Here is a 23354-nt window from a genome sequence, read left to right as displayed (position 1 = left end):
ATGACAGACATCACACAATTCTATTTGATTCTACTGGCAGTAGCTGAAGTTAACCATAGACCAGGCAATCAAAAATTAGACATACTGTGTGTTTAGGATGGCATTTCAGCTTGCACATTCCCAATTAGCTTTTCAATTAATTTCAGCCTTCAGGAAAATACTTCTAGACCATACCTGAATGTGAAGGTATGAACCTGAAGGGCTTTGATAGGTACAGGTTATTTTACTAGAGTAGGAGAGAAAGGAAAAAGCCAAAATTTATAGATGGTACTAAAAACCACAATCATTTTCCATGATATAGATTTATACTCCTAAATGCTAAAAGATGATTTGAGTCTATCAATAGTTATTTCACTATTTAATATACCAGTCACTTTTAAATAAAATTCAATAACAACCTTATCTTTCACATCTTCCTCCATTGGATGGTACACCATGACAACATATCTTTAGCATTACTTTATAACCCCCATCATGTTTGCAACTACATAATTAATCTCTGATGTAATAGGAATACTTTATATGAATTAAACTTATCATATTTTTATTAATTGCTTTCTTAAAGAATGTCACTGAATCCTTAGATAAAATTCACAATAATTGATTTTTAAAAACCATGTGATAAAATCAGGTACCCAGAATGAATCATTTCCATTCACCAAGTATACATTGACTGCTTACATTTTTCAAGGCAGCACACCTTTTCATTTATTCCAGGAATTCTATAAATATGAATTCCATGAAAAAAAAGATGCTATTTTCATGTTGGTTATCAGTGCCTAGTGTTCAAAATTAATTCCTCCCAGCACTCTTGGCTAGTGCAGAGTATTAGAGCTCATAATTTTCCCTTTGGTCTGTATCACTCTGAAAGCAAAACTTTACTTCTCCAATGCTGATTTCCTGATGCGAATATATCTTACTCTTTAAGTAAGATAAACAAGGGAAAAAAAACTCTTAACCTCTCACTTGATTCCTTCTTGACTCTTCTAAGCATTAGCCATTGCAGAAATGAGGTCCTAGTAGACCCCTTGCCAGCTTCTTCTCTTTTCACTTCATTTGATTAACATCCTTTTAAGTTCCGTACACTGAATTTCACACATTCCAGCCTCAGCCTGAATTAAGAGGCACTAGAAGATTCAACTTTTCTTTGCATACTAATTTGGCAGAAGGCATTATCTTCCAGTGGCTTTCAGAGCCATTTGTGGTCCCTGACAGTTCTATCATCCATATAAACCCATAATTTCTATAAGAGTCACTTTTTCAAAACATGTGCTCTAATAAAAGACCAACTTACATGTCTTGTTCCTTAAAAATTACTTGAGAAGCAAACAAACAAAAATCTCCAAAAAGCCAACTGCTCAATATAGATGGTACTACAATGCCATATGTTTGGAATCTTTTTACCTGAGGTACATAGAATGGAGAAGGGACCAATTCTCTCCCTCTTCTCCAATAAAAGTGTCATTAAATGGCAAGCTGGTTATCATTTTCCAATGCTTAGATCTGGACATTCTGAAAAGCTACAGCTCTGAAGTGAGAACTCTAATGATATTTTTATCTTTCCATATTACAATCCTATCCTGGTTTATCACTAGATTCTTATTTATCAACATTTTCACTCTGAAGGAGGGAACAGCAAGCTACACAAAGGTATCTTTGTAGTTGGGAGGAAGAACTGTGCCATAGACCCAGAGAGCCATCCCTGGGTCATTCTCACAGGTATATACGTGTATATATGAGTATATATGTGTACACACACACACACACATATATATTTATATTTATATATTATATATATATATATATGTATATATATATTAGGAGGAGGATGTATAAAGATCCAACATCCTCCAGGTAATATTGAAAACTGTAGCTTCACAAGATATTTTTTCCTTTGGAAGTTTCCCCAACACCAAGCAAACTGGATACTGTTTTCCTAGATATGAGAATTTAGCCAGTGCCTTAGAAACACTGGAAAAATGAGAAATTAAAGCATCACCTTCTGTCAAATCCAAGCTTGTGATATAACACAGGACTTACAAAATCATTTTAATTTCTTAGAGAAACATAACTAATGAGGCAAGTCTACACTTAGACTCTCTGGAAACAACTAGTCTCACTGAATAAAAAAAATATAAAGCCATTTGCTAATGACTACCCAATTATAAATATAATTCTTGCTCATGATAAACACTTTCAAAGGATAAATTTGCTCATTTGAAAAAATATCAAGCCCCGTGTGAGGTCTAGCCAATGTTACTGAAAGTCTCCAGCATGTGTTCCTAGGACACAGGCTAGAATATAGGTTTTAGAGGACAGCTCACATATTTATAATGCCCCTTTCAGAACCACAAATCACAGTAATAAAAATAATGCAGTACAGCAACAAGTTTACTAGAGAGATCCCTGAACAAGCGAAAATTGTATTCACTCAATTGCTTTCATCCCATGTAATTTAAAGGAATGCTAAGTCTCTGCTGAGACATTCTACATCAATTGATGATTTTACTAAACATTTTGAATAGCCAGTGATCCCCTTAACTCTAAATGCTCCCTCCCTAGCCAGCTGGGCTCTTCAGAGTCACCCCTTCCTAAGTGGCATGGACCCCATTCACAGTGAAAAGCAGGTTCTCATCCCAAGCTAATTATAAAGACTGCGTCTGTTCGGAGAGCAACAGTCCAGAGCAGGCAGTAGGCAGATCAGCTCGGAAAGACAATCTCCATCTCCACTCATTCCATACCTTCTCGGATTTCGCCTTCCTGGCGTTGTGCACGAACCTGCGACCCAGCTTCTTGGCATACCAGATAGAGGCGAACATAGCGATGCCAATGGACCGACTCACAAAGAAGCCGCTGCACAATCAACTACTTGCCACCTCGCTGGGGCTGGGAGACGAGGGAAGCTGGCTGGAGCTGTCACTGGCAGGCTGTTGCTTTCTCAGTTCCTCTCATGCTGGCTCGGGAGGGAGAGGTGGGAGGAGGGAGGGGATGGAAGGCAGTCCTGTTTGGCCGGTCTGCAGGTATATTTACATCCTGCCAGCAGGAGGTCCGGCTGAGGCAGGCGCTGCCTTCATGGCCAGCTCGCACACATGCACTAGGCTAAGTGTCTGTCTGTAGATCCTCGGCACCGTCGCCCCAGAACTCCATGTGTGTCAGGAGGAAAGGGAAGCCGCAGTCCACCGTCCCAGAGGCAGCTCAGGCTCCAGGTTCACTCAGGCAGTTGCACTCCGCGCTTGGCTTCCCTCCGACTTGACTGACAGTACGTGCTGGCAGCAGTGGCCACGTTAGGACAGATCCACATGCAGCCTTGCAGGTAAATCAGCCAATACAAGAGCTGCCAGACACTGGGGAGAGGCTGGGCCACCATGGGTTTGGCTCTGCAGGCACAAACAGGTGTCTCTGGAGCGCAAGTCCCACTCCGATCTGCCAAGATGACTTATTGAGGTGGCTGGTTAACATAAGCATCCTTTCTTTCCTCTCCCTTACTCATTTAGTCCAAGGAGTTACCTCTTGGCTCACTAGCCAGTCCTACCCACAGCCTGCAAGAGAAACACCTTATTTCTTAGAGACAGAGCAGGACAAAGGGCAAAGTGAGCAAGACCAAGTGTCCTTCTGAATGCCTCAGTGACAGCCCTTAGTTTTCTGTCATTGGTTTTACCTCTTAAAAGAACTGAAGACTCTTTTATAGCACAGATTTTCAGAATGGGGAATAAGGTATGGTTGGAAGCTACCTTTAAACTAAAATAGGGCAATTTCTCTGTCTTCTCTTTCTTCTCTTCTCTTCTCTCTTTCTCTCTCCCTTTCTCTGTTAAATGGATAGTTGTAATATCACCTTTGGGAAAGAAGATTTATGGCAGATCTTAAACCATGCTTCTTTGAAGAATTTTCACATTTGATTCAACCCAAGGTATTTTCAACTTCAATTATCTGATTAAAGTTTAGACTATCATGTGATATACTTTTAAGTTGAAGTCAATTTTAAGAGACAGCTTTCTCCTCCAATGAGAGAATGCTTAAGTCCTTTGCCAATTCTACTAAAAGACAAGAAATAAACTGTTCATGTTAGCAAGGAAAACCTGCCTTACAGTGACACACAAACTAGACCCAGTCCAGTAAATTTTTTCTAGCCTGATCTGACAGAAGCACCCTAGGAGCATATGGATCAAAGAACCTCAGCACACTGGCAGACACTTGGAAAAGAACTCCCTTCTCTCAACAAAGTCACTGCCACCAGGAAGTCCAGGTAATGGTTAGATCAAAAACAAGGGACAGAAAAACTACATTGTAAAGTATAGTAGATGCCTCATAGTAAACTAGAGGTAGAACAAGGCCACATGGGACACTGTAGTCACTTCTTGTTCATGTTACTCACTGAGGTATCCCTGTCCCTACAATAGTGCTTACTTAGCACAATGAGTTTAATGGATGTTTACTGAAGTAATAAATGCTCTGGTTTCTGACACTGACTTTGCATTTAACTGATTTCCTTGTTCTCTCTGGGTTTGCTTTGCTTTATTTGTAAACTAAGAGTTTTGGGTAGAAGGCACCTTTTAAGGAGACCTCCTATCTTACGAGTCTATGATTCTAATTTGGGTTTTTATGTGAGTACTGAATGGAAATCTCTAGTGCTCACCAGGAACACAGATTGTGGTGAAATGATTCAGAGTTCTGAAAAGTCAACAATGGCACTCTTGGGGTAGCCCAGCTCCTTCTACCTTCTTTGGCATGCCTAGCTGCTACCCAGGGTTTGGTTTTGCCATTAGCTATTTCTTTTGCTCTATGGTCTTACTTCCTATAAGCACTACTTTCCTTTAATTTCCTTTTAACACTCTTAGACAACCCCTGTGCAAAGTTTTCCACATTACACCCTGTTCTCTCTGGAGGAAAATTACCACAGAAATCCAACAAATGAATACATGATAATTCCTGCTTAAGTTTTAAAGTTTCTCAGCAGGACCAAAGCTTACCCAATATTAATGTAATGCTAAAGGCATTCATTATTTCTGCACACAAGTTTGTCTAGGCAATGTTGGAGTTAAAAGAGTATTCAATTACAGAGTAAAGGACAATATATAAAAGGACAGGGAAAAACCATCTTCCTTAAATAAATGAGTAGAAAATTCTATTTTTAACATTTTTAAGGTGGAATCAGACAATAAAGAGATGAGAGAGAAAACACTAAAATCTCAAAGAGTATTAATTCACTCTGATGGAACTGACAAATCATAAAATAATTCTTGCATTATCTTCATAAAGTAAGATTTCTTAAATCACAAAAAGTGGAGAGCATTGACGTTTGATCATTTTGTTTATTGCTTTTGTTTTTATGATGCCTCTAATGACTTTCACACACCTGACCTAAAGGTTTTATAGACTTTTCCAGGATTGAATTCTTTGAAAAATAAATTGGGCCTATCAACTAAGAGTCAACTGAAAACAAAACAAAACAAAACCTGTTGTTCCTTAACTGGGCAGTTGGAGGCAGAAAGGGCAGCATGGAGAAGGACATTGACAGGACCCACACTGTGGAAATGCTTACATGTCGATATGTGAGATATCTTTGTCACATGCTTCTGTGACAAAGTAGGAAAAAGATCAACACACTAGGAAAGACTGGAAGAGTCAATAGAAGAGTATGTATACATTTCCAGTTTAAAAGTTATTTTAAAGATGGATATAATGTCAATTGAATGAAGTCATTGCCATATGTATATAACATCTTTCTTGGGCTCTCTGCAGCCAAATGTACCTGCTACAACAAGGGTGGCAGCTGCCTACAGTTAATCCTAATTGTCTCTACCCATTGCTCCACTGATTGAGATAAATAACATTTGCAGCTCTGCTGTGTAAGGAAAACACATTTTTCAGACATTTCCCATCTGCATATAATCAGTACCTACACAGACCCTTTCCTTTATAATTTCATTTTTTAATACCACTCATATGATAGTAGCCTACCAGTGCAGCTGAGTTTGAGATGCAACATTAATCCTTTTAAGGAGCTGTGTGTTCATGCCTCAACACACACACTACATGAACTTCCTCTGAAGTCTCAAGGTAAACGCAATGCTTACATCAAGCCATTAAGTATTATACAACTACATTTTCTGCCTAGCATAGGAGTGGTTTTATTTTTAAAATCATCTAAATATAGCACACATAATTATTTTTAAAACAGAGTAAAAATTAAGTCCTAGAAACTAGTATCTGCCAGCTTGAAAAGTTATCTAGGTTCAGTGTTAAATATAGACCAAAGAAAATTGGGTTGAGGATATATCTCTGTGGTTGAACATATGCCTAGCTTGTGCAAGACCCTGTGTTTGATCCCCAGTACAAAAAAAAAGGGAAAGAAAATACATGCTGAGATGTACAAAAGCAAACTCACATAAAGATTCTGTTTGGCTTATTTGCATATTTGATAGCCTTTGGCTAATATCTGTTACTAACCAACTATTAAACAGCAAGTGTAGAATACATACTGCATAGAATTTAAGAGTAAAGGAACATGAACATAATATCTAATTTCAATTCATAGAAGTGCCAAGGTCTTGATGTTAGTTACCTCTATATAGAGTAGAAGAAAGAAGAAAATAAAAACAGTCATATTTTGTTCTACATATTTTGTGTCATGTGAGTTACCTACATGAGAACATACTCATATTATTACTTATGTGATTAAAAAGGTAAACAATTTTTGCATAAAAATTTTTGCATATATATGTGTGTGTGTTAATTGCTAGGAACTTTTAAATGAATAAAATAAGGTTTCTCCTTTTATGGAGCCCTGTATGGTTGGGGACACAGATGATTAAGAAATAAATTTCAACACAGATGGCATTGAAAATAATGTCAGGCTCATGGATAAAAATCATCTTTTTTGGTTCTCTATGATATAAACCCAATTATAAGCTGGAACAAATCCAATAATGAGTGATAGTGCACATAAAAGGGCAAAGAAATAGCTAAAATATCCTTTCATGTTTTATCCCTATAGACAAAAGGGAAAATGGTCACTATGAACTTATGTGTATATCAAAAGTCAATGTGTATAAGTGCAAAAGCAATGTTTTGAATTACTTCAAATAATAAACCCATTGACTCTAATTATAAATGAACTAAACTTATCTCTGTTTTTCTGCTCTCAAAATCATCAAAACTAACTGACATTTGATTTTTTTTTTTTTTTTTTTGGCAAGACTAGGGTTTGAACTGAGGGCTTCATGCTTACTAGGCAGGCACTCTACCACTTGAGCCACTCCACCAGCCCACTAATTGACATTTGAATATCTCATGTATCCTTTCTTCTCAATGTTTAATCACAGCAGGTTTACACACTAGAATGCAAAGAAAGTTGTATAACACTCATGTACCTATCACTCAGATTTAATAGATTTTAGTATTTTTCTATATATGTTTCAGGTTAATTTTTAAGAATCACAACTCTTCAAAAGTAAAGTCAAAACTCCTCCACGTCCCCTGCTTCAATTTATCTAAAAATAACATCCACTAAACATTCTGTAACTTCTGTTTTAACACATACAACTTTCTCTAAATTAGACATTTCAAATGTAATTTTTGGATCATAGGATTTGTCCATCTTTTTATGAGTCCTATATTCTAGATGACACAGTGTAATTTTTTTCCAAGAACAATTTATAATGCCATCTCCATCTCTCTGTAGTCTGGATGTGCATCCTTTTTCTTTTGGCAGTCTTGGGAATGGAACCCAGTGCCTCTCTCCATACTAGGCAAAGGCTCTACCACTGAGCTATACCTCAGTCCTTGATATTCATTTTGTTTTGTACTGGGGTTTGAACTCAGGGCCTATACCTTGAGCTACTCCCCCAGCCCTTTTTTATGATGGTTTTTTTCAAGATAGAATCTCATGAATTATTTCCCCAGGGCTGGCTTGGAACCACAATCCTCCTGATCTTTGCCTCCTGAGTAGCTAAGATTACAGGTGTGACCCACTGGTGCCTGGTTGAGTGTGCATTTTTTTAATTACTTGTGAGACTTAGCATATTTTCATGTGTTTATTGACTACTTGAACTTCATAGCCTTTTCTCATTTTTAAATAGGGCTACATTTTTCTTATTGATTTGTGGAATTATTTGAGGATTCTGGACATTAGTCATTTGTCTATTACAGTCTTTGAATATCTATGCCCTCAGTCTCTAACTTGTCTTTTAACTCACTTCATGTTTAATTACACAGAACCTTCATAAATATTTAAATGTATTGAAATTCATTCAGGTTTCCCTTTATGTTCACACATTTTTGTCTCTTAAATTGTTTCCTCTTCTAAGCTCAAGATGTATTCATTGGTTTTTTTATTTTCTTCTAGACAATTTAAATTTTTGCTTTCAGAAATGTCTTCATGTTCTTTCTTATTTTTTAATGAGAGACAGGAATCTATTTTTCCTCATACGTATGGCCAGATTTATTTATTTATTTGGTAAATAAGAATGCCTTTCCTTTTCCTTACTGACTTCTCACATCCCAAAGTCATATGTCTGCATCATATGTAAGTGTATATAATTATGCTCTGACTTTTTTATTATCTATTTTTATTTATTTGTTCCTATATTACATTACCTATGCTTTACAGCAAATATTGACACCTGGAGGACTACCCTTTTAATTTAATCTAAATTTGTATAAATTTGTACAATTGAACACGTCTATACTTCCCCAATATTGAATGTCATTATTTTGTGGTACCTTAATTTCTTCTTGATGTAGTGGATCCATCCACTACCAAATCATTGTTCCTATTATTACCATTATTGATTTTTTTACAATTAACTTTACTCACAATAATTCCCACAAACCCTCAGTTTCTTTTCTCTTTATTTTTACTATTGTAACCCTTCTTTCTGGGTTAAATTACTTCTTGCAGATATGCCTATTTCAATAGTTTTCGCAAAAAAAAAAATCTGCAATGGTTAAACATACTCAATCTTTTAACATTTTCTCTGAACTGTCTGTATGCACCTTAACTTTCAATGGCAGCATAGAGATTTCCAAATTGACCATGATTCTCCTCAGCAGCTTGAAGATACTGTCTCCTGGAATCTGTTCTTTTTTTGCAGTACTGGAGCTTGAACTGAGGGCCTTCACCTTGAGCCACTCTCGCCATCCCTTTTTTGTGATGGGTATTTTGATATACAACTATTTGCCTGGGCTGGCTTTGAACTGCGATCCTCCTGTCTCTACCTCCTGAGTAGCTAGGATTATAGCAGTGAGCCACTGGCACCTGGCTTCTGGAATCAATTCTTATGTCTACCCAGCTGCTCTCCATCTAATTGTTATACTGTAAGAAATATTTCATCCTATGGCTGGTTTAAATAATGTTTTGTCTTTGTAGAGCTGCAGGTTCACTGCAATATTTCTCTATTTTTTTAAAAAAAGTTCTACTTTGAACTCACATATATATGAGAATATATATGTGTGTATATATATATATATGTCTTCTCTCTCATTTTGATTATTCTCTTTATCTAAAATCTTGTTTTTCATTCTACCCACCCTATGGCTTCATATAGCTCCTATTTTCCCTTATCTTCCATCTCTGTGTTATTATCCACCTTATAGATGTTACCCAGACCTACTTATTATTTTCTAAATTCTATTTTTATCTTGCTTTAATCTATTGTATTTTCCTATTTATTGTGTTTATTTTTAATGAATTATTATATTAGATACTCTATTACTTTTTTAATTCTACTTGGTCTTTTATCATGGTGTTCTGTTTTTATATTATAGTTTTTATCCCTTCCTCTATCGGGGTTTTAATTTAAAACAAACATACTTTATTGTGTTGTTTTGACACTTTTATTCTCCAGTTTTCTTGAGGGTCTAAGCCTGATAATTCCACTTGTGGTGTTTGTACATTTGTATTCTGAGCTCTAGCCTAGGATGATCTTCATTCCTGGGCATCCCAGGGACCCTCTGCCATGGAATTGCTGCTACAGAATCACTTTGCACTTCTCTCTGCTCATTGTCCAGCTCTTCACTAGTCTAGGAGCAGTTTCATGCTAACGCTTTTTTTTCTTGGAGTTATTCTCCTCACAGAAAAGGGTTTATATTTTCTTTTCCTCTCTCCATACATAATAGAAGCATGCTTCCAGGTTGCCTTCCTGGACTTATGGATAAAGTTATTTAGAAGCCCTTTATTTAATATCATTATTTAAATGATAATCTTCCTAAATTTTTAATTTGGGGCAAGGCCTCAGTTTTATCAGTCTTCCTTTGGTGATCCCAAGGTTAAGTGTTCTACCTCACCTAGCATCAAAATCCTACACTCTAACCCCAACAGCCTTTACTGGGTCCTATACCAAGGACTGGATACCACTGAATAGCACAGTCAGCTCAATAACTCAGTTTTTAGGCCAGTGCTACAATACAAACACAAACAAGTCAAACTGACACACCTCTAAACTAGACCCAAATCCAAAGAGAATTTAACTGGCCTGCACAAGAGGCTATAATATTTAATAAACATGTGTGGCAGGAGTATATAAAGTTTATTGTGAAATGTTTCATGCTAGGCATTCTGGGATATCACCTAATTCAAATGCTATTGAAAAGTCACCATAATACAATAATTAGTCACTTTAACTTGGCTGTGAGATAGACTATCACCTCCATATTTGTAAGCTGGGACAAGCTACGCCACCTTACAAGATGGGAGCAATAATGAAAACTATGCCATTGTGTTGAAAGGAAATGCCCATAAGATAATAAACTACCTGAAGTAGTTCCTGAAATATAGTATGGGTGCAGTAAAGATATTGCTTTTATTTTTATGTATCCTCCAAAAACCACAATCATGTAGACAATGTATTCTTATTATTATGAAGAAGTAGAGAAGAGTGACTTTTAAAACTCTCTTTATATTTGCACTTAATCATCCTTATTGTTAGGAAAAACTACCTTCTTTATCTGTAAGCCTTTTCTTTTTTACACCATTAGTGAAGAAAACAACACAGTTTCCAAACTCTTATTAAAAAAAAAAACTCTCATAAATTTAAAGGCTTTCAGTTTTCTAAGAATCTCTTTTATGACCCAAATGAGTTCTTTCTTAAGTCTTCTGAATACTTTTCCTTTTAGAGACTTCTCTGAGCCTCTCTTCATTTTACAGATCTCTCATAAAAAGAAAAACTCAAATGGATTTTGAACTTATACTGTAGTTCTGAATTCACATGCATTGGTTTTTCCCACATGCTTAAAATTAAATTCTGCTACAACTAAGAACATAGATTTGTACGGCAATGAGTATCAAAATGAATATAGAGCTGAGTTAGTACATATGGGAAGCAAAGAAGAATATGAAGCCTGCAGCCAAGAAAGAATGGATAGCAAATGGAGCACACAAGAACTTTGATTTGTGAGCACAAAGAACAATATAACAAACAAGTCCACAAATGGCTTTGTGGAACTGCTATACCTTACAGAAGGATGGGAAATAAAATAGTTTTTTTTTGTTTTTTGTTTGTTTGTTTATTGTTTTATTATTCATATGTGCATACAACACTTGGGTCATTTCTCCCCCCTGCCCCCACCCCCTCCCTTACCACCCACTCCGCCCCTCACTCCCCCCCACCCCCTCAATAAACAATATAGTTTAGTAAGTGAGAATATAATTCATTTTCTTCAAATTTCCATGTCTTCCCAAATATACAACAGAGACTTTTAAACAGTATTCATGTAACCTGAGTCCTTTGGAACAAGAACTTCCCCATGAATTATAATTCAGTTATGCAGTACAGTTTCTAGCTATCTCTAAAACAGAATTGTTACCATCACAGAGGGGTGGTGTGATTTGGGAGCAATCCTCTTAGTTGTAGTCTCATTTCTACCAGTTTTGGAAAGAACAATCAATTTCTAAATTCTTCTCTAGCTCAAATCATCTATTAGTTTATGACATTTATGACCTAAGAATTATTCTATAAGAAGTATCTTTTTTTTTTAAACTGACTTTATTGTGTTTCTGGGATTTAAACTCAGCTTCATGCTTGCTCAGCAGGTGCTCTACCATGTAAGCCATGGCATTCTATCTGCTCCTCACAATTCTTTTCTTTTTGAGGGGGAGGGGAAACTAGACCTGGTCTGGACCTCTTACCTATGCTTCCCATGTAGCTTGCATTACAATACCACCACACCAAGTGAGTCTAGTAGCTTTTGATGAAGTTGTAGCCTTACCATATCATCCTTTTGTGTTTTTACAAAATTATTTTCTGTTTTCCTGACATATTCTATGCACCTGCATTTTTGCACCGTTTCTGCTACCTGCAGTCCAACCTCTCTACTTCATCTCCTATTCCCCATCACCCTACATGTGGCAAAGTTTTACACAGTTTCTGAGACTTGGCTCAAGAATTCTCTATGAAACTATTCATGATAACCTCCAGATACAGTCACTCTCTTCTATGTCTCTTCCTGCATTTTGTACATAACACAAATTTAGTTCTTATTACATTTATTTGTGGTTATCTTGAACTTATGTATATTTCCTGTAAATGCCTGTGAGCCATTAAAAGAATCATACCTTACTTATTTTCATATCTTCAGAGATCCACATAGTCTTTTACATATGACAGGAACATCATAGTTTTTGAAGAATCTAATAGTTATTCCTTGAATGAATGAATGAACAAATAAATAAGTATAGCACTAGAATTAAATAGCTTTGTAGTCTTGGAAAAGGAAAAAATACACACATATTGAGCATGTATTATTATCCCTCACTCATATTTTTACCTCATACTAACCTCCACACTATAAAAGATAAATAAATCCAAGTCACTGTAAGGATTCAAAGCACTCTGAAAAGTATAATTTCTAAAGGTAAATCACTTATTGATACACGGACTACAAGTTGTCAGATTTTTCACTTTGGAGTTTCTTGTCTTCCATAGATACTGGTGAAATTTGCAAAATTTAATAAAACCAATTCATAAATAAATAAAGTCCCTTTCATTTCCTTAAAAATGAGAGCCACTGATGGAACCATACAAACCATTCCACTTTCCATCCTGCCACCTACATAAGACAGAAACAGCAGCTACTGAAATCTTCAATGCAAATGTCAACCGCAGATTGTATTGTTGAAATATTATTGATATTAATTCCAACCTCTCCTGCTTAAAGAATGTACAGTTTTTTACAAGGTGGTCTATACCATTATTGCCTTGTAGCCGACAGAGCTGACTAGAGAGTAAAGGGAAGGAAGCTGACTTGCTGGTTGTGCCCTGCATGTGTACTACTTTACCTTAGGCACTGGGGAGGAGCAGTATTTAAGGTGAGGTCTTATGAGGAAGCCCAGGCTGTCCTTGAACTTGCAATCTTCCTTCCTCAGGCTCACAAATGCTGGGACTACAGGCAGGTACCCCCACTTGAGGCATTATATTAGGCATCTTTATATGCAATTAAAGTATGTTACATTAAAGATGCACACAGCTGCTTGCCCACTGAAGTGTATAACGTGTATTAACTCAGTACTTAACATCACCCCTTTTTGACAGAGTTGTATATTATCTGTTAGTGTTTAGTTTTTAAAATTTCATTTAACTTGCTTTTCATTCAAGCAAACTTATTTTAAAAGTCAACTTATTACCATCAAAATAAACAAGTACCATTACCATTGAAAATTATGTAAATAATACATTAAAATATAACATTTAAAAGTAAAAGAAAAACTCATAATTTTAAAAGTAAATTGAAAAGATGATTAATGATTTATTTTAGTTACAATTTCTTTTCTAATTTGCATTAAGTTAATGCATATTTTTTAAAATGTTTTCCACATATCATTTAAAATATATCACACTTTAGGAAACACCTCATCTCATTTGATCCTCATAAGACATTCTCGATTCAGATAATGACATCTCCCTTTGACAGACTGAGGAAACAAAATTCTGGAGAAATTAAGTAACTTATTCAAGGTCATTCTGAACAGTAGTTTGTAACCTCCCTCACTTCTAGAGTCTCAAAACTTGTCTGGTCCTCTGTACCCTTATCTTCAAGACATAGTGTGACAGTACAAGGCAAATCATGCAAGGCCTTATGGCAAAAAAAAAAAAAAAAAAAAAAAAAACAAGCAGCAGTAAGTGTTTTGAATTCTGATAACACTAGCCCATGAGTTGAAATGGTGAAGAAAGGCTTATACAAGAGAGAACTTAGAAAACAGATTGGAATAAGAACTCCATTTTTTTTTTAACAGCAGAAACAATGAGATGTGAAAAAACATGAGCTGTGTTTGAGGAATAGTAGAAAATAAGGCAGAAAGGCTATAGTCATTCTGTAATTAGACTATGCCAATAAATGTTTAATTGTGACAAGCATGGTCAGAGTTGGAGGTTGGAGAGTATGATGGAGATGGTGGGATAATGAGGGTCTCACTAGGGTGATAGTGGTAGAAATAGAGGCAAAGAGGAGTCAGGAAACATTCTTTCTTGACATTCAAGACTAGATACAGATCTCCGACTCAGTCCCTTAGCACAGTGCTTAGCACAGTTATCACATTTCAATCATTTACTTCGGTATGCATTTTCTGTACTTTCCTTGTGGGACATTTCATGAACACAGGGACCATGCCTATATTTTCACCATTGTATCCTTCAAGCCTACCGCAGAGCCTGGTGCATGGTATGTGTTCTGAAAAAGAACTATTTCATAAGTGAAAAAAGGAATAACTGGGGAGATGGAATCTGTAAACTTTGATGGGTGCTTTATAGACTTGAAAACCCACAGGAAAAACACCTTGAAGATTTGAGCCCAAGGACTGAAGACACCTGTATGACAAGAAAGAATTTGCTTATAAGTTTCATTGTAGTTTCTATTTCTTCCCTTGTCTCTTCAGTCATTTTAGGTTCTTATTTTATAGCCTTTGAGAATTTCATTAAGTGAATTTCTTAGATTTAATTCTCTCATTTGTTTTATCTGCTGATTCTCCCTTATGGTCAGTAGTTTCTAAGTGAGGCTTCTAAATTTTCTTTGTAAACTTTTTTTAAAAGTAGGTAACTAGGTGTTTTTGTTTGTTTTTGAAATGGGAAAATTATTTGATATGTCTACTTTAGATTACTCCAGGGAGTTTGACCGGTGTCCTGGGAGATTTCCTCACCCATTTGAAAAATGGTAGGGCTCTTGTACATTAACTTTTAGATAGATTCAGATTGTGAGATACCTTCATTTATTTATTCAAGAAATATTTATGTATTACTATACATCAACCTGTTTCTAAGTAACAGGGATATAATAATGAACCAAACAAACTGCAATCCTTATCTCATGGAGCTTCCATTTTAGTGTATGGAAGACCAGTAAGAAATACAAATAGCAAGATACACTCTGTTAGCAAGTGATACACACCAATGAGAAAAATAAAACAGGAAAAGATGTTGGATGTGGTTAATTTTTTTTTTTTTTGATAAACTCGTAAAGGTCACTGAAAAGTAACTTTTGAGAAAAAACAGGGACTAAAAGAAATACAGAAAGATAAAAGAATAATCTATGTGAAGGACTTAACAGTAGCTATGGCTAGCTTGTTTGAAGACAGTAAGGAGACCAATGTGACTGAAGCTAAGTGAGGAGGGACATGGTAGAAAATGTAGTCTGAAAAGTAGAGGAATGGGTTAGGGAAGGCTGTGAATTGCAGATCTCTGGGCCTCATAAGGTAATGAGGACACTTTGGTTTTTGCTATGAATGAGAAGAAAGCAATTTCAGACACACAACATCATATGATTAATGTTTTAATAGGATCATTTGCTGCTATTTAGGAAATCTTGATGGCAGAAGGTCAAGGCTAGGAGCAGGAAGAACAGTTAAGAACTATTACAATTATCAAGGAATGGTGGGTAGTGGATGTAGCTCAGTGGTAGAGCACTTGTCTAGCATGCAAAGACCCTGGGTTCAAGCCTCAGGATTACTTATTTTTTTTAAAAAAAGTCCATAGAAATACAAGATAAGGTTGGGTTCTGGACACATTTTGAAAACAAATCCAACAGATTATGCTGCTACATTGAATGTGCTCTATGAGAGAAAGAAAGGAGACGTGGACAACTGCAAACTCTTTGGCCTGAGAAATAAGAAAGTTGAACTCACCGTGGCTGAAGTAAGATATGGACAGAGCAGGTTTTGTAGGAAAAAGTAAGAAGTTCTGGACATGTAAACATAGTGGCATCCTTTACACAACTAAATGGAGACCTTGAGTAAGTCACATAAGCTTAAAGGGAAATACTGGTTCGATATTCATCTGGATCATGATCGTGATCACTGCTGAAGTAGAAAAACAGTTCACAGACCAAGTTCTTGAACATCTTGGTGTTTATAATTTTCTATTTAATGTGCAGTTTCCTTACTGAACTGCAAATTCTATGAAAGCACTGAACGAAATCACTAGAAAGTTAAGAGCCTGTGCAATTGAAGTGGCTGTAATGAATTTTCATAGGATTTAAGCTGAGTAGAAAAGGTAGTAAGACTAAAAGATGCCTGAGAGAACCCCAGAAAGGTGATGGGACTGATGTATCATTAGGCCAGGTAGGGCTCAAGAGTTTGGTGGAGTCCAGGTACATACAGATTTGAAGTGCGAATTGTGAACACCCAGCTTTATGTGGATAAAGGTGCTTACCAAAACCAAATTTATCAAATGTTGAATGGGTCAAATACTTAACTCTTTGATTATTCTCCAAAGAATTCTGTGAGGTAGCTCCTATTTCTGCGAGTCTATACATAAGTAGACTCAGAAATTAAGTAACTTGTGAGAAGTCATCCAAATAACAACAGTGCATTCTGAATGTTAGCTGAAGTCTGATTCAGAATTTTTGCTCCCAACCACAAGTCAGCGCAAGATACTTACCAAAAGGTCTGTCCCTTTCCTTTGTGGCAGGGTGTGTAGCCCTGTGCGCATGCTAGCTAGATGGGTATCAGAAGCCTGCTGTTATCCCTTCTGGTTTCCATCGTTATTTGATGAACTCTTTGTGAAATTCCATTCTTCTCAGAGAAGTTGAGAAGACTCCAAGAAACATTTTTTTCACGATTGGTTAGATCATGTCGGCCCAGGAGAAAGAGAATTCAGGGGTGTGAATTAGGTCACCTTTATCCAGTGTTCTATCTGCAAAGTCTCATAAAAAATTATAATACATGTATACATGGAAACTCCCTATGTAGCTACCTTTACCTCAAACAAGCAAAAAATGTCATTTTTGCCTTTTCTCTTTTTAATTCTGCAAAATTGGAGACAAGGATGGCAGACCAGGTCCTGCGGGGCGGGGGGGGGGGTGCTGCTACAAGTAGGAGGGGGGAGGAGGTGGTGAAACAGTGTAAATACTGTGCACACATATGTACAAATACTATGTACACACATATGTACATAGTTTCAACAAAAATGTTGGAACTATCCCAGGAATGGGGGAAGGGAAGGATAAAGGAGAGTGGTGGAGGGGTTGAATTCAAGTATGCTATATTTGATACATTATAAGAACTTTTGTAAATGTCACAATGTATCCCCACCCAGCACAACAACAAAAATCATAGCACTTAGTGGAAGGTTAACTAATTAGAAGTAAGAATTGCAGAGCTGAAGCTCCAGAGGAAGAGAGTAAGGCCCAAAGGAGGAAGAGAAAGGCACACAGTTTGAGAGAGAGCCATCTAGAGGAATGGTTCTCCACCAACTGAACTCAGGAAAATGTCCAGCCTGTGAGAGAATAAAATGCAAATGGGGAATGGAACAATCACTTTGGCAATGTAAAATAGGGTAACCACTTTGAAAATATTTGGCAGTTTCTTAAAATTTAAACATATACCCAAACTATGATAAAGCAAGTCCACTCCTAGGCCTTTACCCAAGAGAAATGAAAACATATGTTCCTTCAAAGGTGGTACACAAATTTTGTAACAGCTTTATTTGTACTGAAAAAACCCAAATGTTTACAAATATGTAAATAAATTGTGTTATATTCACAGATTGAAATACTACTAGGCAATAAAAATGAACGAACAAAAGCACAGATGAATCCCCAGATAAAATCAGGCTGAGTGATATAAGCCAAACAAAAAAAAAGCACACAATCAACTGATACAAAATTAAAAGAAAATGCAATCAAACCTAGAGAGATAGAAAGTTTGTCAGTGGTTGACTCTCATTGATGGACAGAATGAGAGAAGGCAAAGATATAAGGAAACCTTGGGGAAGCTGGTATCTTCTTTACCTTGATTATAGTCATGGTTTTACAGGAATACGCATGCATCAAAATCTATCAAATTACACACTTTAAATAGGTACAACTTCTTATGTATCATTTATACATTAAGCTATTAAAATAGACATAAAAGGAAACTTGGCATCTAAAACTAGAGCTTATTTGGTTTTTTTAAAAAGAAAGGATTTTTTCCAGGGGTAGGTACCAGTAGGAGGGGGGTGGGGTTAAGGAAAGGGTGAATGAGTGTAAATATGGTGGATGTATTTTTTATTCATGTATGAAAATGGAAGACTAGAAGAATGAAACTTGTTGAAATTGTCCTAAGGGAGGGAGCAAGGAAGAGGGAGAACCATGTTCTAAGATGTATTGTAAACACACATGTGAATATCACAATGAATCCTTTGTCCAACTATTACATGATAAAATTTTTTTAAATGACTATAAATGTGAACAATGTAAAATAATGAAAAAAAGAAGCAGAAACAAGGATAATTTAGCAAAACTTGTACTTTCTTTTTTTATTCTCTCTCACCTACAGCAATTTTCCTGATGAAATTTCACACCTGTCCACTCCTGCCGCCATTTAACCCTTAGTAACAGGAAAGTGTTAGCAATGAATTTTGGGTATGTTTCTGTCTGGCCTGAACTACAACTACATCAATAAAGAATTTATGAAAACCCATTCAATTCCATTTTTCTTTTTATTTTAGTCAGTTTAGTTTTGGTGTAGAAACAGATTTAACCATGGTACTTAATTTTGATTTCAAAAATTGGATTTTCTACTCTATTTTCTGCTGCTTGTTTAGAAAACAAAGTTTTCGAAGTCTATGCTCTGAGCTATTCATCTCAGCAATCTTTGGCAGGACGACTATTCTAGAAGTTCCTAGGAATATTTTATACTTCCTTGTTTAATTTGGGGGAAAAAAAAGAAAAGACAATATCACTGAAGATCATGCACATGCTAGGGCTATATCAGATTTTTCTTGAGCATTTAAAAGTGCATAACCACTATTTGAAAATATATTCAAGGGCTTATTGACAGTGAATTTAAATTAGGACTCCACATGTAGGACCATTTGGGAATTCAACTTCATGAGGTAGGAAAGACTTCCCTGATAGAGTTGGATTGCTTCAGATTTAGGAACATGGGCCAAAATGATCAATTTGTTTCCTGTCGGCACAGCTCAAATTACATTCTTGACTCTGCAACACTGAGCTCTTTCCAGCACATCCATTAAGAGAACTTGGCTCACACTGAGGTCGTCTGTAAGACCTAATGTCTATGAGAATGAACAGAACCCTTGCTAAGGGAGCATGGAACACTGGGTTCTGAGCAGGAGGGCTCTCATCCCGCTACTGTAGCTTTGCATGAAAAGCCTGGTGACACTCAATGCTAAATCTTCAGGCATTTGGATAGGGCAACTCAAACTCCCTCAGTTCATTCAGTGAAACTCCATGGACCAATTTCTTAGTGAGCCTTTTAGAGACATGAATAAATAGTTATCTACCAGATATTAGAATCCATGTCTAGTTGTAGCTATGTAAGGAAATAAGGCATTAGAATCAGGAAGGTTTTCCCCAGTTATATAGCACAGAAGTTCCTTCGTTTCCACCCTAAAGTGAAATGATCAACTTGTAATTTTTCTAGCAATGTTTTAAAAGCCCATCTCATACAATTCTCACAATGCCGATGAATAACACTGGTCAGTTATTTTATATTTGCAAGGGGATTATGCTGAATGCATTACATCATGTTTCAAAACGCATCACAACTTTGTGGGTCAGGAACTAACTTTGTTCCTATGGAAGATCTCCAGCAGGTTTTTGCTTTGATCTTTATACTTTAACTATACCATGCTTACCACTCCTCAGGCTCATGCTTTACTCTGATCACTGCCTAGACTTCTGCCCAGACATACATATAGTCACCCTTCACCTCCTTCAAATCTTTACTAAAGTGACACTTTTTTCAATGAATCTGTTCCTTTGGCTATTCTCTTTTTATTTTTCAACATTGCACTTATCAGCACCAACACATTTCTCCTGTTTATTTCTTTTCTTTTCTCTCTACCATCACTAGAATGCAAGTGTTGTTTGTTTTGGGTTTTTTGTATATTGCATACCCTGGGGATGGAACCCAGGGCCTTGTGCATGTTAGACAGGACTCTAATTCAGAGTCACATTTAAAGTCTTAGAATGCAAATTTTGCAAAGGCAGAGATTTTTTGCTTTTTTTGGTTCATTAGTTAGAAGGAGGCCTAGCATGTTGAATATATTCATGGAATATTTGGAAGTGGTAAGAAGTGATGTGGTTTTAAGTAACAATCTCTTGTTCTAAATTAGCATTAAACAAGTAAGAGCAAAAGCAACATCTTAACAAGAATCCTAGTTCTTAGTAACCATGAGCTGTGGTCATAAGCATGTTTAGATAATTTCACCCAAACTTGCTTTGAAAAAAAAAATAGGTTAAGCTATTCAACTCAGCAACAATTCTGACTTCATTAGCAGGCAGGAGGTCCAAAAATGTATGTTACACTCAAGGGTTCACCCTCCTGAGGTTTCCAAACTTGTTGAAAAAAATATGACCAGAAACAATCAGAATATAACATATAAAATTGTTAATGTATCATTTATTCATTCAGCCATGTAACAAAATACTACCTCCTTGTGCAAGACTTTCTGGGCTAGGTGCTGGAAGCATAGACATGAATTTGGCATAATTTCTGGCTTCAAGGAGTTCACAGCCTGGTAGAAGAGGTAGAATACACTACCCAGTTAAATGTCCCCAATGGAATAAAAACTTCATAAATAGAATATAATGTGCTAATACTGAAAATATGCATTGCTTTGAGAATTCATAAGAGGGAGAAATCACAAAAACCTTGTAAAGAATTAAACTAAGTATAATCAAATGCCAAACTATATAGCAGAGATAATCAAATGCTATTGCCTATCACTCTTGCAATTGAAATACAGCAGGAACGTAGTAAACTTTCATGCAGAAAATCACATGTGTCACAACTCATATTTCTCTTAGTTCCTTGTGAGAGGGCAGCACACATTAACCAGTACAACCGTGAATGATGTTCCGGAGAGCAATTTCATGATCTCAGTTTTGTTCTTCACTCCCAAGTTTTTTAAACAAAACTAAGGAGAAAGTCTAGTATTATTTATTTAAAGGTTAAATTTATAATCAAATACAGACAAAATTGGTTAAATAGAACAAACTCATAAATACAAATTGTTACAATATAGTAAGGTATTCTTATCCAAAAGATAGAGATAGATTCCAACAGATGTTTCAATATTAGTCTTATTTTTTACATGCACCAGTGACATTATCATAACTATCAGAAAATATGCAACATGAAAAGAAAAGTAAATTTCTCCTGCAATCTTTCTATATGAGAGAAAACTGGTTTATTTTCTTCTCTACAGAAGTACAGATACAGATGCCGAGGTAGACAGATGTACAACTGGTTTAGCTACTAAGTATAATTCTCATGCTATTTTATTCATTATTGTGAGAAATTGTACACCGAATAGTGATTCAATATGCTTCAAAGACATGATTTCTCTTGGCATGAGGCATCCATGAGATGTACGAACTATTATAAACATGCTGTGATTAATCAACACACAAAAAAATATTTATTTTCTTTACTGGTTCTTATTCATAGAATTAAGACTCAATGACCAAAATGTGAAAACATTTGACACCATTAAGCATTGCCAAACTGCCTTCCAGAAGGTCCACTGGTATAAACTTTGTCCAGCCATGTGCTGAAGCCATCATCTGCCCCAACCTTGTCACCCGCAATGTTCTCTTCCTAATCTTTGCCAGTTCAATCACTTAAAATCAATATTGATTGATATCTTATTTACACTATCTTAAATATTGATTTCAAATATTGTAAGCATTCACTAGATTTTTATTCTGAGTTTTGCAACTTGTCTAGCAGGTTGATAATTTTCATATTGACTTGTAAGATCTCCTTTGATTTTAAACATAAATTTATCATTATAGTGGTTTTTAAATCTTTGTATTTTAAAGTTTGTATATTGTCACATTTTTTTCTTCAAGAATTCTTCTATTACATGAGATAAGTATGGACTTTTCAAATTTATTTATATTTATATTTTAAAGTGACAAATAAAATTGCAAGGATTTATCATGCACAGCCTTGAAGTGCACATATATTGTGAAATAATTAAATTTAGCTAATTACCATAAGCATCACCTCAGATAGTTCTTTCTATGGTGAGAACACTAAACACCCACTGTCCTAGCATTATTCAAGACTATATTATCATTAACTATAGTCACCATGTTGTACAATAAATATCTTGAACTCACTTCTCCTAACTGTAATTTTGTATCCTTTGAGTAATATTCTTCAACCCATCCTCCACCTCATAAACCCAGATTCTCGTAACTACTATTCCGCTCCCAATTTCAAAGAGGTTAACTTTTTTAGATTCCACAAATGAGTGAAAGTGCAGGATATTTGTCTTCCTGTGCCTGGTTTATTTCACTTAGCCTAATGTCTTTGAAGTACATCCATGTTGTTGCAGAGAACAGACAGACACTTCTTTTCATGGCTGAATAGTATTTCACTGTACATGTGATCACTTTCTTCATCTGTTCATCTCTTGACAGGTACTTTGATTCCTTAACTTGGCTATTGTAAATAGTGCTGCAGTAAACATGGAGCACAGAATCTTAGCCCTACTGATTTTACATATTTTGGATATCTACTGATTTCACTTATATTGCATATGATAGTGCTATTTTAATTTACTGAGGAACCTACATAACTGTTTTCCATAATGAAACAGTAATTTATATTTCTACCAACAGTGCACAAGTCTTCCCTTTTCTCTATCTCTTTGCCAACACTATTTTGTTTTATTATTTACATAATTGTATTGACAGCGTCACACAATGTAGCCAAGGCTTTAAAATTGCTGTATCGCAATAACCCTGCCTCAGTCTCCCCAGTACCGGCATTACAGGTATATGCCACCAAGCCTAACTCTTTTCTTTTTGATAATAGTCATCCTAAAGAGAGAGAAATAATACCTTATTGTGACTTTTATTTGCATTTCCCTGATTAGTGATATAGAGCAATTTTTCAAATATGTGCTGCC

At 35.9% G+C, this 23354-nt stretch overlaps 1 protein-coding gene across 15 annotated transcripts in view; it reads right to left on the bottom strand.

Moving 5' to 3' along the window:
• The window catches only part of Dlg2 (discs large MAGUK scaffold protein 2), a 2025432-nt gene that overhangs the window by 860143 nt on the left and 1141935 nt on the right, over window positions 1–23354 (bottom strand). Inside the window, exon 1 of one of the 15 annotated variants that reach the window (XM_074081696.1) lies at window positions 2742–3386. The exons of 13 other annotated variants lie outside the window; for them this stretch is intronic. In XM_074081696.1, coding sequence (XP_073937797.1) covers window positions 2742–2819 — 78 coding nt within the window. In that variant the 5' untranslated portion in view covers window positions 2820–3386. Of the gene's footprint in view, window positions 1–2741; window positions 3387–23354 lie in introns of those variants that run through there. One more of the 15 variants, XM_074081701.1, reaches the window with a different exon arrangement.

The sequence above is a fragment of the Castor canadensis genome, chromosome 1 (genome assembly GCF_047511655.1).
Source record: "Castor canadensis chromosome 1, mCasCan1.hap1v2, whole genome shotgun sequence".
NCBI lineage: Eukaryota > Metazoa > Chordata > Mammalia > Rodentia > Castoridae > Castor > Castor canadensis.
This window is presented reverse-complemented; position numbering and strand designations above follow the sequence as displayed.